The sequence below is a fragment of the Carya illinoinensis genome, chromosome 3, assembly GCF_018687715.1.
Source record: "Carya illinoinensis cultivar Pawnee chromosome 3, C.illinoinensisPawnee_v1, whole genome shotgun sequence".
NCBI classification, from domain to species: domain Eukaryota; kingdom Viridiplantae; phylum Streptophyta; class Magnoliopsida; order Fagales; family Juglandaceae; genus Carya; species Carya illinoinensis.
In genome coordinates this window covers 37,804,898-37,821,249 of record NC_056754.1, presented here as the reverse complement: position 1 = coordinate 37,821,249, position 16,352 = coordinate 37,804,898, and the positions used below count along the sequence as shown (strand labels likewise).

General features: G+C 35.6%; 1 protein-coding gene across 1 annotated transcript; it reads left to right on the top strand.

Annotated features, from left to right (window-relative positions):
- The first annotated feature begins 506 nt into the window (after window positions 1-506).
- LOC122304179 (protein LIGHT-DEPENDENT SHORT HYPOCOTYLS 10-like) lies at window positions 507-16,136 on the top strand. Its single transcript, XM_043116286.1, has 2 exons — window positions 507-1,214; window positions 15,830-16,136. The coding sequence occupies exon 1, from the start codon at window positions 669-671 to the stop codon at window positions 1,194-1,196; it is 528 nt and encodes a 175-aa protein (XP_042972220.1). The 5' UTR covers window positions 507-668; the 3' UTR covers window positions 1,197-1,214; window positions 15,830-16,136.
- The last annotated feature ends 216 nt before the right edge of the window (window positions 16,137-16,352 follow it).

The window sequence follows — 16,352 nt, the reverse complement described above, 5'->3', positions numbered from 1 at the left end:
TATATATATATATATATATGACATTAATTCGATCTTTAATGTTTGAACATTAATTAATTCAGCTATTTTTTGTACATATATATATATATTTTTATATTACCAGTAATATAAAATAAAAAATTAATCCGATTGCAATATTGAATGGTGAATATTACTGATGGTAGTGTCTAGGGTTATAATAAATAATGGTAAATTTGCAGGTTTTTAATTCAATGATTAAGGTGGCTTCCGTTGACAAATTAAGGGCATATATACCTAATTAATATTTAATGATGATGTGTCAAAAGTTTGATGACCTGATAATATATGAGCCAGTTATATAAATAGAAAATCTAGGTTCGAAACCCTCTTACTATACCCCTTTATAAATACATATATTCGATGATCGTATGCAGCTAATTATAGCTAGCTAGGGGTGAAATGAACAATTAATACTGATGGTAATTTAAAAAATATATATATATTATTGAGAATGAAAGATGAAGAAAAATGGCAATTCATACATATGGCCCATGGCATGTCTACTCAATAGCCTCATGATGTAATCTTCATCTTCCTCCACTTTCCTATTTCTATTCCCTTCACCCGCATCGGCTTGACCTTTGCTTTATTTAGCAAATTAAATCAAATCTATCAATTATCTTCAGTATTCATTAATCAGGACCACAATGTCTAGTGGGAAAGATCTTGCACAAGGATCGTCAAACTCTCCAAACGATTATCAGCAACACCAACAAACAACACCAAGCCGTTATGAATCGCAAAAAAGAAGGGATTGGAACACTTTTGGCCAATATCTGAAGAACCAGAGGCCCCTAGTTCCACTCTCCCAGTGCAATTGCAATCATGTGTTAGACTTTCTTCGATATCTTGACCAATTTGGAAAGACCAAAGTTCATCTTCAAGGCTGTATGTTTTATGGACAGCCAGAGCCGCCAGCACCTTGCGCCTGCCCACTAAGACAAGCTTGGGGTAGCCTAGATGCTCTCATTGGGCGACTTAGAGCTGCTTATGAAGAGAATGGAGGCTCACCAGAGATGAATCCCTTTGCCAATAGTGCAATCCGAGTTTATCTTCGAGAGGTGAGGGACTATCAAGCTAAAGCAAGGGGGATCCCTTATAAGAAGAAAAAGAAGAAGACTAATCAAAGCAAGGGAAATGAAGAATCAACTTCTTCTACGCACTTTGCAGGTTGATTCCTGCAATTGGATATGGTAATTATTTCTTTATGATTATCAGTTGCTTTCAAATTCCAGATCATAAATAGTTTTTGCTGAGAAGCCTAACCTCTATTTCCTGTCATTAAATTGAAATTCTAATATCATGCACGTTGAAGAAACTATATATAAAGAGAAAATACAGTGAGCCAACTTTAATCTACAAGATCTTTTGATTTATATTTCGTCCTCGAATTCAATTGGTGGACTACAAAATATACTGATCAAGGAATATTTTATAAATGAGGGTAGTACTAAAGATCAAATGAAGTATATATCTTTCTTTCAAACTTATAAATCCCTGAAACCCTAATTGGTATATATAAGCACTAGAAGACCTAATTAATTATAAATGAGGTACGCGTCCCCAAGATGGAATGGGGTCTGTAAGTACAATGAAATGCTTTTAAGCTCACCGAAATATTAATTTTGATGCCAGTCGATCATATCAGAACGTAGTTTAGCACACTTTACTCTTGAAAACTAACTCATGAGTAAATTCAAAACTGTGATACTGGCCTTGAGAAGATCAATACTCCCTCCCTCCCTCTCTCTCTCTCTCTCTCTCTCTCTCTCTCTCTCTCTCTCTCTCTCTCTCACACACACACACACACACACACACACACACACACGCACACATTCACATACACAAAGAAACATATATACTAGTTAAACAGTGTGTTCTTGGTGCATTGGCTAAATATTAATTGTTCTTTGGATCTTAAATTTTCCCTAGTTTAACTTTTCTGTCACGCGTTTACACAAAGAAACAAACAAGTTTTAAGATTTTACGCTGTCCTCCTAAACGAACATATATATATATATACTAGTACTACTGTTATTATGTATGGCTTTCCTCAGATATAGTCGTGTATATATAAATTCTTCACCCAATTAATCAAATTTCTTGGATGTAGGATCATCAGGAGCTAATGTTAATTAATAAAGTAGCAAGTTGTTATCTAGCTTAAAAGTTCCCCACTAGCAGCTAGTTGCTTCTCCTTACAGCAGAAGATGTATCCACGCTGGGGAGCAGTTTTTTTTTTTTTTTTTTTTAATACTTTGTGCCTTCAATACTAGATTTGCATATTTCTCAAACTAAACTTTGTAGAATTTTTCCGGGGTAGTCATGAAATGCTTGAGAATTTTGCTTATGATGAATTATATAATTACCTATATAGCTAGAAGTTAATATTTTACTGGTGATATATATATATATATATATGTTAGCTCAATCTGAAATGTTGTTTTCTGCTCTTCATGATACACAACTCTAACTTGTACGTACACACAAAAATGAGTCTAAATTATTAACATGCGTGAGCTTAGTATATAGATTGGACAGATCAAGTTCTTGGCCGCATGATCAAGAATATTTAGCTTTGCTCAAAATTGTGTGTTTGTATGTTTATACACAACATATATACAAATACGTTGATCACAAGAAAAAGGAACTGTTGCAGTGATAGTTGAACTAGCCAGGAAGCCTCCTGACGGAGGATCTCCTAAAAGAACATGATCTGTCCAATCTAAATACTAACCTCGCGCATGTTAATAATTTAGACTCATATTCAAACCTAATGACTAATTATTCAACCTAGCATTACTAAAGATTCATGCCTCATACTAAAATCTCAAACAACTTTGCTTAAAATCCAAGTATTACTTGACAAATCTCAAGTCAGTCGTACTAAGATTAAAGCCAAAATCTAGTACTATATCTAGGTGGCTTATGGATTTACCCAGAGCCGCAAAAACTTTGATACCACCCTCAACCCTTCCTTGTGTTTTGGCTAAAGTTGTGATGTCAGGATGTTGGCCGCTTGGATCATACATCCTTAGCGGATTGTGATAGCAAGTGTGTGCATACATACAATACAATAGTGTGCAGTTAATTCAAAGCGTAAAAATAAAAAGGGCAGTCATTAATTCTAATAGAACTAGAAACTAAAGCTAAACTACCAAGCAGATATCCATAAACCACAAGTTTTCCAAACTACGCTTAAAAAAATATAACAGTCATCGAAATAAGATTAAGCCAAATAACAAAGCTTAAACACAAAGGGGAAAAAGGCCCCAAATCTTCACTCGTTTCATCACACCATGAAAAACGACCGTGCGTATGCCTTTGTAACAAGCAATGTCCAACTTCACGCTCAGCAAGTAAGTGACTGGGCATCCTCTAGCCTTTGCTGGTAGAGAGGCAACATAGTTGACCCAAGAGTGTTACCATCTCGCTCGAACTTGTTGTTGCCTGATGACAACTTAGAAGACGTCACTCAATTTTATATACTCTCAAATGACCAGAGGAACTCTATCGAGATAATGGCCCATCTCAGGTTGGGGTCATGATACACACACACCCACAAAATTATTTGACTAAAAAACTAACAGTTTTTCCAAGTCCAGTTTAGACATAACCAAAGCATAATTACAGAAATATTAATGACAATTATCAAATATAATGCAGAGAAACATGTAACAATTAATTAGTGAATGACATAGCAACAACATAAAATTTATAATGAAACCAAATACATTATTTAACATCAACCAATTTTCAACATCATAATCAACTATATGTTTCCTTCCCAACGCTCCACGACCCTCGACCACTTCACAAATTCACAGCCTTCATTATAGATTAATCCCAACTATTCACATAAATAATCCGTTCATAATTCACACCCAGACTACACAAAATACAGTTTCATAATTTTTTCAACTACAACTATTTTAAAAGCTAGTTTGAGAACCACTTACAGCGCGGATGTAGGAATTCTAGATGATCAAGACGCCATGAGTGTTACTTTACCATTAATGGTTGTTCCTGACAGTAGATGTTGAAGTGGTCCTCCAAGTGGCGATATGATGTCTCAGATTGAGAGAGAAATGATGTGTGTGTGAGGGTAGAGAGTGCGAGAGAGTGAGAGATTTGGAGGGATGGTGAGTCTGAGAGGGGTGTGTGATGCTTCAGACCTCTGCTTGGGATGTAATAGAGACTTGATGTGTCCAGACATGCAACACATGGTTATATACCCTCTTTCATGACAGTTAATGTATAATGCATCATAGTATACAACTAGCAGTATACAATAATCACAGCGGCAATAGTGTGACTTAAAAAAATTTTATGTCAGAATGAACTAAACATCCTGATAGATTAAATTAATCATAACTAGATACTCCCTTACTTCAGAGATCTACATATTAAGGCATGAGTTCATACATAAAGTGGGAGAGAGAATCTCCTTACTTCAAAGACAACATCAAAGTTTCAAGTCAATTCTCTCATCCACTCTATGGTGTATAGAGCCATTGCTATAAATACTAAAATCAAATCCAGCCTCCGCTCGGGCTCATCCTTAACCATCTGAAGCCAACAGTTTATCCTATTCATTGTATGTCAGTCTTGACACAACTTCTACCATTTTGGAAGGAATGGTAGTGGGACTAACACAATGAGATGCCTTAAAATCTCAATAATTTAAATAACCAAATAACCAACTTGCACAAAGATAAGATATTTATAATTAATGATAAACTTGAGATGCATACAGAAGATAAATCGGTATTTATCTACCATCCAGATTCCTTTACATCTTTTTTTACAGAGAACAATTTTCACTTCATCTTTTAAAAAACATAACATAGTTATTAAAGCCATCATTAACATAACATATTGTATTGTTACAGCTCCCCTATATGCACTATGAGTACCTACCGGTGACTGTAGTATAACTCACATTAAAACTACGTCTTTGTCTACAGATATCGTAACCCAATGCATTGGTATCATTAACATTTCATCATAACATATCATTATGATAAAAGATCATCATAACGTATGCACTCATCAGCATTAGGTGCCATATATGACTTTACTCTAGCAATCTTGAAAAAGAATCGATTTAAAACTATTGACGGTTATTTGTCAACTCAAGGATTACCACTCCATTTTTACCCACTCCAGAGTAGAAAGAGGAGTTCCACTAGGATAATTCCTCATTCTAGCTTTTGGGGTCATAAAAAAATATATTTTCATGCTATGCTTGAAAAAAAATATAGTTCATGACATGTGCATATATAGCAAGTTTCATGTGAAAATGATATTTATATGCAATACGCTAAAATGATGAGAATTTCACATGTCATGCAAGTAGGAAATCAAATACTTAATGATGTATCATATAATTTTTCATCCTCAAAATGATATTTCATATGAATGTTACATTTATACAAGAATCATAAATAAATTATCTAATAGTAAGTTAGAAGCTAACTTACAAACTTTTCGGGTACTTAAGAATTTGATGCGGCCATAATAAAAGTTATTCTAAGTTAAAAATTTTAAAACTAAGGAATATGTTCAAAATCAAAAGGGTTTAAAAACATACCTACAAAATTGCCCCTACATTTTTCCGAAATTGCCACTTAGGCACTAAACTTTTCCTATTTGCATTTTAGCCCCAAATTTCACCAATTTCACTAAATCTAAATCTATATATGACTTTAGAATTGCAAGAATCAATCAATTACTATGAGAAAATCAATCCAACCCCTAGCATGCATTTTGTGGGCCTTTTTGTGATTTCCAAGCCTATAACCCCTTTGGATGCATGTGTAATCAAGTTTCATCAAATAGCACCTTAGGTTAGGTTTGGATAGTGAGTTGAGCTGAAAGTTGAAATTTGAATAAAAAATTATTAGAATATTATTTTTTAAATATTATTATTGTTTTGGGATTTGAAAAAAATTGAATTGTTTATTGTATTTTATGTGAGAATTTGTAAAAGTTGTAATAATGAGATGATATGAGATGAGATAGGTTGAGAGTATTTCTCAATCTAAAATGAACCTTTAATATGATCTTGGAAACATGTTTATAACTTTTCATCAAATAGCACCTTAGGTTAGGTTTGGATAGTGAGTTGAGATGAAAGTTGAATAAAAAATTGTTAGAATATTATTTTTTAAATATTATTATTGTTTTGAGATTTGAAAAAATTGAACTGTTTATTGTATTTTATGTGAGAATTTGTAAAAGTTATAATAATGAGATGATATGAGATGAGATAGGTTAAAAGTATTTCTCAATCCAAAATGAACCTTTAATATGATCTTGGAAACATGTTTATAACTTAGATTCAGGTCATAGGAGTTTATCCCAACACTTATGCATTGATTAACAACAAATCATCATAAAACCTTCAAATCGAGTGCATGCATGATGTTACTAACTTCTCTTTGTCAATGTGGGTTTTAAAGCCTAAATGAATCATGCATTCTAACTCTCATCTTGATAACAAAGCATTTCTAGATTTTTAACACTCATGCTTTGGAAAGTTAGCTAAGATTCCTCAAGATAAACTTCAACCAATTGTAACCTGAAACATGCTTGATGATCAATACAAGATATTGATTTATAAACTTATCATGACATGCTATTTTCCTCAAATTTAAACCTCCAATCAATCATTCAGGACATTAGTAAAATATGTAAGATCATATCAAGATATGTAATAGCTAAAATTTCATCCCAAAACAATTAATTCAAGTAAGACTTCAAATCTAAACCGAAATGCATGTCTTCAAGTTAAACCTCATATAACTCAATCAAATCTCCATTCTCACGCCATAATTAAAAGCCTAACATGTAATTCTAACACCCAACAAAAGATAGGGTAGGATAACTCACCAAACCGTGGCTTTGATGCTCCAAAAATAAATTCACTCCAAGAACTCACTCTCACACTAGGAGTATTTTGCTCTTGATAATTCTAGGAGAATGCTTGAGGAAGTTTTTAGAGGAAGTGGGGGATGAAGGGGGGCTTGGTTGAAGGGTGAGGGTAGTGGGTGGTGGAGGGTGTTGAGTGCAATTTCAGTTGTCATGGTTTGGTTAGTTGAATAGTGGCCTAAACCTTCATGATTACCTCATGGTCAAGCGCTAGAAGATGGCCAGAGGTGCAGGGGCTGAGTAGTTCTAGAAATTTGAAGCAAAATTCACAAGGAAAGCAAGTTATGGTCGACGATTTTGGTTTCATCCAAAACTGTCCAATTTTGATCCCTCTCTTTTCCCATCCTCTTGGTTTGATTTGAGGGCATAATTATCACCATTGAGTGACTTTCTCAGGTGGGCAAAGAAGTATAGTGGTGGTCAATTTATTTGGTTTGAGCAGAAAATGAAGAAAGGGATTTGAAAGTGCATGGGTTTCAATCAACATGATGTGCTTCACCTTCCCATTTGCCAATCGGTTTTAAGGTTCGTAGAAGGGGATTGGCTAAGATTGTAATGGAGTGCTTTGAATAACTTATTTAGGGTGAAATGGCATGAGGTGGGTAATTTAAGTACAGAAAATTCTTGAAGGAACAAGGATACTCGGTTGGAACAAAACTTCATTTCCTAGGTGAAATAGTTGTGATTTTTGCTTGCCTTATGGGACTGTTTTTGGCCACCTCCTAGGTCTGATTTTAGGTGGCATAATAGGTTTGAATGGTGTAGAAAACCTCTTGAAAAGCTTGTGGAAGAGACATGGCTTTGGTAACTTGTTGAAGGATTGCATGGTTTTGCACCAAGGGTACTAATTGGTGGGTTGTTGTGTCATTAACATGCCTTTGCCTCAAGTGACATGGGTTGTAATTCTATCCTTCAAAGCTAAGAGTGATGTAAAAAATTGTAAAAGACAAAAATTTTATATCTAAAATTATGAAGAAAATGGTTTCAAGAAAACTATGCAAGTCATGATGCTTTGAGTTACTATTCCTGGGTGTGATGAATAGTAACCTTAACTCAAGTTAGAAGCCTTATGATGGTCTGAAGTTAACCCTAGGGTCGTGTGGGTTGAGGCCATGTGTCATTCTTCCACTATGCCAGGTGTCATTCTTCCATTGGCCTCTTGACACATTTCCTCAATTTAATAAAGCACTAAAATTTTCTAATAATCCTAACTAAACCAAAGGTGTAAGCTCTTTTGCCAACTCAAGCTCCAAAATCTCCTTTCTTCTCAAGTATCACAACCTCTACTTAGCTAGGGTCATAGCTACTAGGGTTAAGGCCTAAGGTGTTTTTAAGTGGGGTGTTACAGGAGGGAGCCTACTGTGGAAGGCGGAAGCATGGCAGGGTGACAGTGGCGGCAAGGGTTTTTCAAACCCAGAGGGCTAAGCTTTCTGAGATAGGGAAAGAGAGTGAGTGGGGTGGTACTTGGGTGTGAGTTGGGTGTGCATATCCACAATGGTGTGTCAGAGTACAGTGGATTGAGGTGGAAACCTAAGAGAGAAACGGAGAACAAGAGAGAGCATCCAAGAGAGATAATAGAGATATGAGGGAGGAAAGTGGTGTCGAGAGAGGGAGGAAATAGGTGAACCTTATGGATGGTCTTGGTCAGATGCACTATTGAACAGCCAACGACGGCGGCACGCCATAGAGAGAAAACAGAAGAAGAAGGATTGCGTGTTTGAGAGAGAGAGAGAGAGAAAGAGAGAGCTAGAGAAAGGAAACTAGAGAATGAGAGATCAAAGTCTCTTTTGCTCGGTCTTGAGGTTGGAGGACGGGGGCGGTGGCAGTAAAATCCCTAAGTAACAGGAGCAGAGGTTGAGAGATAAAAAGATATATGAGAGGAGGAAGAAATTGAGAGGGAGGTGGAGCCGACAGAGGTGGTGATAGGGTGATCAGAGGGGGTGGATTTTGGCCTATTATAGGCCAAACCACCCTTCACAGCAATGAGGCTTGTTTTCAAATGGAGGCGGGTGGCAGTCAAATGGTGGTAGATGTCTGGAGCAACTTCGATGTGTGGGACTCGTGGGAGTAGAAAAGGGAGAGAGGGCCACGGGGGTGAGGAGGGTTGCAGTGCAGGAGAAGAAAGGGAGGAGGAGAGAAAGAGAGAAGAGAAAAAAATTAGGGTTTTATCCCATCAGAGCCAAAATGACACCACACAGGGCAAAGGGGCTAGTCCTTAATTCTAGGTTTTTAGCTTCTACATGGGCTAGACCAACAATAACAAAAAAAACTGGGCTTTGGGCCTAGGCTTCAATAACTAGGCTAGCTAGTTGGAGTGGAACAATCAATATTTATGAGAAAGTTGTATTTTGTGATCAACAAGTTTTAATGTGCTCTCTCACTTATAGAGTGTCAATGAGATGACCTAGTACGAAGGTATAGAGATTTCACTAGATAAAATAGACCAATATATATAGATAAAGTCCCCCTCAAAAGGTAAGAAAGATAAAGCATTAAAACCACTTTGGAAAAAAAAAAAACCTCCTTAAAAGAGTGCTTAGACTTTGCAAGGAAATGTAAAAAGAACAAAAAAATCCTCATTAATTTTCCATGAATCTCATCTATATATCTCACACTCACACACGACACACCCACACGCACACAGACACACATGTATGTGTATGCATATATATGTGTGAGTACACACACATATAGATATAAATTCTAAATGACATATACATATGTATGTATAGTAATTAAATTATGATCTATAACGGTTGGATGTCTGTATCCTTGCTGAGTGATTCTAGCACATGATTGCAAGCATTGGCTCTAAGCAATAGGCAAATTAATTCACCTACATGTATTAAGACTGATACCAAGAAGATGCAGAAAGTATCAAAAAATTGTATTCCTTAAATGTTATGTTTACATGAAATAGAAGTGTTGCTTTTATATCAACATACAAGTAGTAAAAAGTAAAATTTAAATATTTAACTGAACTAATCATAAGCCTAAACTAAAACAGAAGTAAACGAAAGTAAAATGTAAACTAAATCAAGGCTATCTCTAATACCCCCTCTTCAAGCTAGAGCATGTATGTTAATAATGCCCAGCTTGGATATCAAGGAAGAGAATAGAGGAAGGTCTAATGGTTTAGTGAAACAATCGACTAATTGATGATGAGAAGAAACATGAAAGGGCTTCACAACTCCTTCTTGAACCTTGTCACGAACAAAATGGCAATCGATCTCTATGTGTTTCATGAACGTATGAAACACGGGCTTAGTGGCAATGTGAATGGCAACCTTGTTGTCACAATATAGAGCAGCAGCTTGAGAGTGAGGGACTTGCAAATCAAGCAAGGAGAGTAACTACACGATCTCACAAACTGTGTTGGCCATGGCTCGATATTCTGATTTAGCTGAGGACCTAGAAACTACGGACTACTTCTTGGATTTCCATGAGATGAGTGATGAGCCAAGAAAAACACAAAAACTCATGATGGATCTTCGAGTATCTTGACAGCCAGCCCAATCTGAGTCAGCAAATGCAGTCAAGTAAAGATAAGAACTAGCAGAGAAGAATAAACCCTAACCAGGTGAATTCTTAATGTACTGCAAAACTCGTTGATCAGCATGAAGATGAGGCAATCGAGGGGAGTCCATAAATTGACTTAAAATGTAGACTGTAAAAGTGATATTTGGTCTTGTGATGGTAAGATAAAGCAGCCTACCCACCAATCTTCTATATGCTTGAGGATCTCCTACATTAGGACCATCATCTCAAGAGAGTTTACGGTGTTGTTCCATGGGAGTTTTAATAGGTTTAAAGCTCAGGAACCTAGTGTCTGATAAGATCTCTAAGGCATATTTCCTTTGAGAAAGGGAAATACCAGTGATGTTTCTTGCAACCTCCAAAAATAAAAAATACTTCAAAGACCCAATGTTCTTAAGCTTGAATTTCTGATCAAGAAATGCTTTGAAAGTGTTAATTGAATATATATCATTGCTAACAATAAGGATGTCATCCACATATACTAGTAAAGTAATAAAACTAGTACCTTGAAGCCATGTGAAAAGAGAGTAGTCTGGTTTGGATTGTTTAAAACCAAGGTCAAGAATGGTATAAGAGAACTTAGCAAATCATTGTCTTGAAGCTTGTTTCAAAACATACAAAGACTTTTTTAACCTACAAACTCATTTATCATTTTTATCACCAAAACCAGGGGCAAAGACATATAGACTTCTTCCAACAAGTCTCCATGAAGAAAGGCATTGTTGACATCCAATTGAATTAGATGCTAATCTTTAGCAGTTGCTATAGAAAGAAGACATTTGATAGTTACCATTTTAGCAACTGACAAAAGGTATCAAAATAATCCACTCCTTCTTGTTTTGTATAACCTTTGGCAACCAACCTTGCCATATACCTCTCAAGTGTGCCATCAGATTTAACTTTAACTTTATAAACCCATTTGCATCCAATTGGGCTCTTTTCATGGGGAAAATTAGTTAATGTCCAAGTGTTGTTGGTTTCTAAGGCTTTAATTTCATCAACCATAATGGGGAAGTTTGATAGCATGGTGATAAAATTAGGGTTCAAAAAAGGTGGAAAGAGCTAAGGTAAAAGTTTTGTGTTTAGAGGACAAGTGAGAATAACCAAGTCAGTGGGAAATAGGATATTGCTTACCTAATAAAGAACCAGAATTTACAGTTGAAGGTGGAGAAGAGCAAGCTTGTGAAGATGACAAATGGCAATGAAAGTCATACAAGTAACCAGGTGGCTTGTGTGCTCGGGAAGATCTTCTAGGAAGGGATGAAGCTGGTAAAGAAGGTGATTGATGAGAAGAAGATAAAACAGATTCTGTAAGGGTAGGAGAAGGTGGAGAGGACTGGTTAGAAATAGATTCTATATGAGTAGGAATAGAAACAAATTGATGTGGAGAAGGAACAGATTGAGTAGGGATGGAAATAAAATAATCAAAAATAGGTTTAGGGAAAACATGAGAAGAATACGGTGAAGTATTAAGATTTTGAGTTATGGATTTAAAAGGGAAGATATGTTTATGAAAAACAACATCTCAAGAAACAAAAGCAATATGGCTATCAAGATCATAAATTTTGTAGCCTTTAATGGCAAGAGGATAGCAATGAAAATGCATCTCCTAGCTCAAGGAGCAAATTTAGATCAGTTATGAGCTAGTGTAGATGCATAGCAAAAAGAACCAAAGACTTTAAGATGGGAATAGGAAGGTGGTTGTTGGAAAATTAATTCATATGGAGTTTTATTTGGTAGCAAAGGAGAAGGAATCCTATTAATCAAGTATACTGCTGTAAGGATACATTCAGACCATAAAACCAAAGGAACATTAGATTGAAAAAGAAGAGCACAAGCAACATTGAGAATGTGCTAATGCTTTCTTTCAACAACTGAATTTTGTTGAGGGGTGGTTGCACAAGACAATTGATGAACTATGCCTTTAGAAGAAAAGAACTGAGGCATAGCAAATTCAATGCCATTATCTATCCTTATAGTTTTGATGGAAGAATCAAACTGATTGGCAACCATATTAATGAAATGCTGCAATAGCACTTGAGCATCAGATTTAGACCTCATCAAATAAACCCAAGTGCTATGAGAAAAGTCATCTACAATGGTTAAAAAATACTTAAAACCATCCAATGACTAATATCGAAAGGGGCCCCATATATCACAGTGGATAAGTTGAAAAGGACAAGAAGAACTATGCTCACTATGGGAAGGGAATGGCAACCTTTTGTGTTTAGCAAGTGGACAAATTGAACACAAAATATTATTATTGACAGAAACAGTAGGTACAATAGATGACAACAATTTTATCCGAGAAAAGGAGGGCTGACCCAACCTTTTATGCTAAATATCAAATTTAGAATGATTAGAGTTAGAAACAAAAGCAAAATTGAAAGGTGAATCTCAAGGAAGATCAACATGATCATCTGGTTTGTGTAGTAGGCATAATCCTCCTTTGGCTTTACCGTTCCCAATCGTTCTCCAATGGGTGAGGTCCTATATATAGCAAGCATTACCAGAGAAAACCAAGCAACAAGATGTTGATTTGGTTAATTAACTAACAAAATGAAGATTGAATTTAAAAGAGGGTACACACAAAACACTATGTAAGATAAGCTGTGGGGAGAGATGAATGGATCCTATATGTGTAACTGGTGTAGAAAATCCATTTGGCATTTGAACAAATGAATTGTGAGCAGAATGACAAGAAGTAAAAAAGGATGTGGAATGGACCATATGATCCATAGCACCAATATCTATAATCCAATCATTATGAGCAATATACGAAGGGGATATTGTTTTGATGGAAAAAATAGAAGGAAGATTTACCCAAAAGGTGATCAATTGGAGAAGTTACATTTGCTGCTTGAGAATCATGTGACCCAGAATTGAGAAGTGCTAGAAGTTGTTGACATTGTTACAAGGTAAATCAAAATGAGTTGAGGATGAGGGATTGGAAAACTTCCCTTTGGAGTGATATCCAGAGGATATCCATGTAACTTGAAACATTTTTCAATGGTATGCCTAAGAATAGAACAATGGAAGCAAATATGTCTATCTTTCCGAATTGAAGGCTTATTCTGATGGACAAGTTTTGCTGAAGATGAAAGTACAGTAGATGGAATATTAGAAATCATTACCGAGCCAATGTCTTTCTGACGCTCTTCTTAAAGAACAAGGGAGAAAACCTTGTTGATGTGAGGAAGTGGATCAATGAGGAGGATTTGGGCACGCATTTGAGAAAAAGAATCATTCAGCCCCATCAAGAATCACATAACATAGTCTTGCTGATGCATATCCATCAAGGTATGTAGACCTCCACACAAACAAACAGGTAAGGGTCTATAATTCATCAACTCATCCCATAAACCCTTCATTTGAGTGAAATATGCACTGACAGAAAGGTCCTTCTGCATAAGAGAAGCAATTGACTTATGCAATTGGTAAATATGAGAGCCATTACCCTAAGAAAACCTTTCTTGAAGGTCAAACCACATGTCCATGGTAGATTCAACATAGATCACACTAGTAGCAATGTCTTTAGAAAGAGAATTGAGAAGCTAAGACAGGATCACGTTGTTACATCTAGTCCAGGAGGAAAAAAGAGGAAAAGTTTTGGATGGTTTAGTAAGAGATCCATCAATGAAATAGACTTTTTTCTTGGCAGTTAGGGCCATGAGCATGGATCGATGCCATGCATGATAATTGTCACATGTGAGAACTTGAGTGACAAGAACAGATCCTAGACTATCACCATGATGAAGATAGTATGGACTGGAAGACTTAGAAGGATCAGTAGAGGAAGATACCATGGTGTTTTTGTGCAGGAATGTGTTGTTCAAACTAATACCATATTAAGATTGATACCAAGAAGATGCAGAGGGTATCGAAAAATTGTATTCCTCAAAAGTTAAGTTTACATAAAATAGAAGTGTTGCTTTTATATCAACATACAAGCGGGAAAAAGTAAAATTTAAATATCTAACTGAACTAATCATAAGCCTAAACTAAAAGAGAACTAAAGTAAAGTAAAATGTAAACTGAATCAAGGTTATCTCTAATAACATTGCATATCAAAATGCCACCTAAACTCTTTTGTACGTTTTCCTCCCTTTCCCGTGTGATCTTCTGATCTCTGATCTTTTGCTTTGGTAACAAGCTGTGTGGTTGTTTGAACTTTTATACTTAATAGTATTAGCTCCTAGCAAGATCTATCATTTCAAATGAATACAACTGATCTAATCTTGGAGACAAAACAAAATGAGTAAACTCTATTAAGGGTTCGGAACTAAAATTCAAATTCTAAGCAACTTAAAACACAATACCGCTCAGATCCTTATCGAAGTACTACTAGGAAAAATACAGATGAGTAATTAAACAAACTTTACAATGATAAACAGAATTTTCTAATAAAACCCAACCTCATATGATGCAATATTCACAAAGCGTCATCAAGAAGTGTGACAACAATTCAAGTAAAGGTTCAACTACTCTTCCAAATAATCATCTTTGGCCTTTACCTTCTGAGTCGAGCTAGCTAGGTTTTCCATGGATTTGTACTGGTTTATATTGAATGATATATTAACCTCATAAACTGATTTTAATGTTGATGTCATGATTTGAAATGTATATTTTTGCTGAAAGGGTTTGCGCAAACATTTGCAAATTTGATTTTGCATTATTCACTATGTTTCTTTGAAAATTATATATATCATGATGATCATATCCTCAAGCGACTTTAGTTGTGTTTTCGAACTCCTGATAGCATGCATGTAACATGACCATGGTTGTAGATCGAAGAACGATATCACACACACACACACACAGAGTTTATAAGTTAGTCACGAGGAGCAGAATATAAAGACATACACACACACACACACACACACACACACACACACATATACGTTTTCTGATTGGCCGGATAAATATAGTAGTGCAACCATATTGACTTTACGAGGCCGAAAAAACATATTTGACCATAAGTTCCAGCATCCACCCTAGCTATACAGAATTAAAAACATATATTGACAATGACTTGTGTTATTGATCATGTGATGATCTGTTGGAATGTTGAAATATCTGTTTTGCTCACACAGTAGAATATTATATGTCCATTTGCAATGGAGTACGTACTTCTTTTTCATATTTTTAAATTGAGTTAACATATATATTACAAAGTTCACATGATTTTGTTGGGGTTGCTGTCATTTTTCATGTTGGATAAAAGAAAAGGATATGTACTTTAATTTGCTGAAATGGTTCGATCGACCGAACACCTGAGATTTAAGTACTCCTATATATTGAAGTGACTCATTAAAATGATCTTATTGACATTTTACAGATAGAATATGGAGGATCGATCCTTTCAGGCTAAGCTTTGTCAGAAAGTAATTCTAAGCTGGACTATGCAAGTGGTCTGAGTTTATTATTATGTTGGATATATTTTATCTATAAGGAGGTGTTTTAATTATAAGATAGTCTGAATTATATATATATATATATCTTGTTTTTTATATATTTAAGGTTGTAATTAAAAGTGAATAAACAGTTATTTATTTCTTCGGAGAAGTGATATTATATTTCTATATTAATGGTTATTTGTACGTTGACGTAAGTATATAACGAGGTCGCGAGATCATCCATAAATATTGCTGCAGCATGTGTGCATGTTGTGATCAAAATTTTGATCATTTGTTGGTTTTGGAAATGAAGGAGCTGCAAGGTCATGACCTTCTTTACCATATTAAAGTTATGATCAACCTAGCCAGCTCCAAATTTATGAACATTGTTGCCAACCACACGATATGCTAAATATTAGCTAGAACCCCCCGGCTGGCCAGCCGGGATGAATGCCGTGGGTCCTG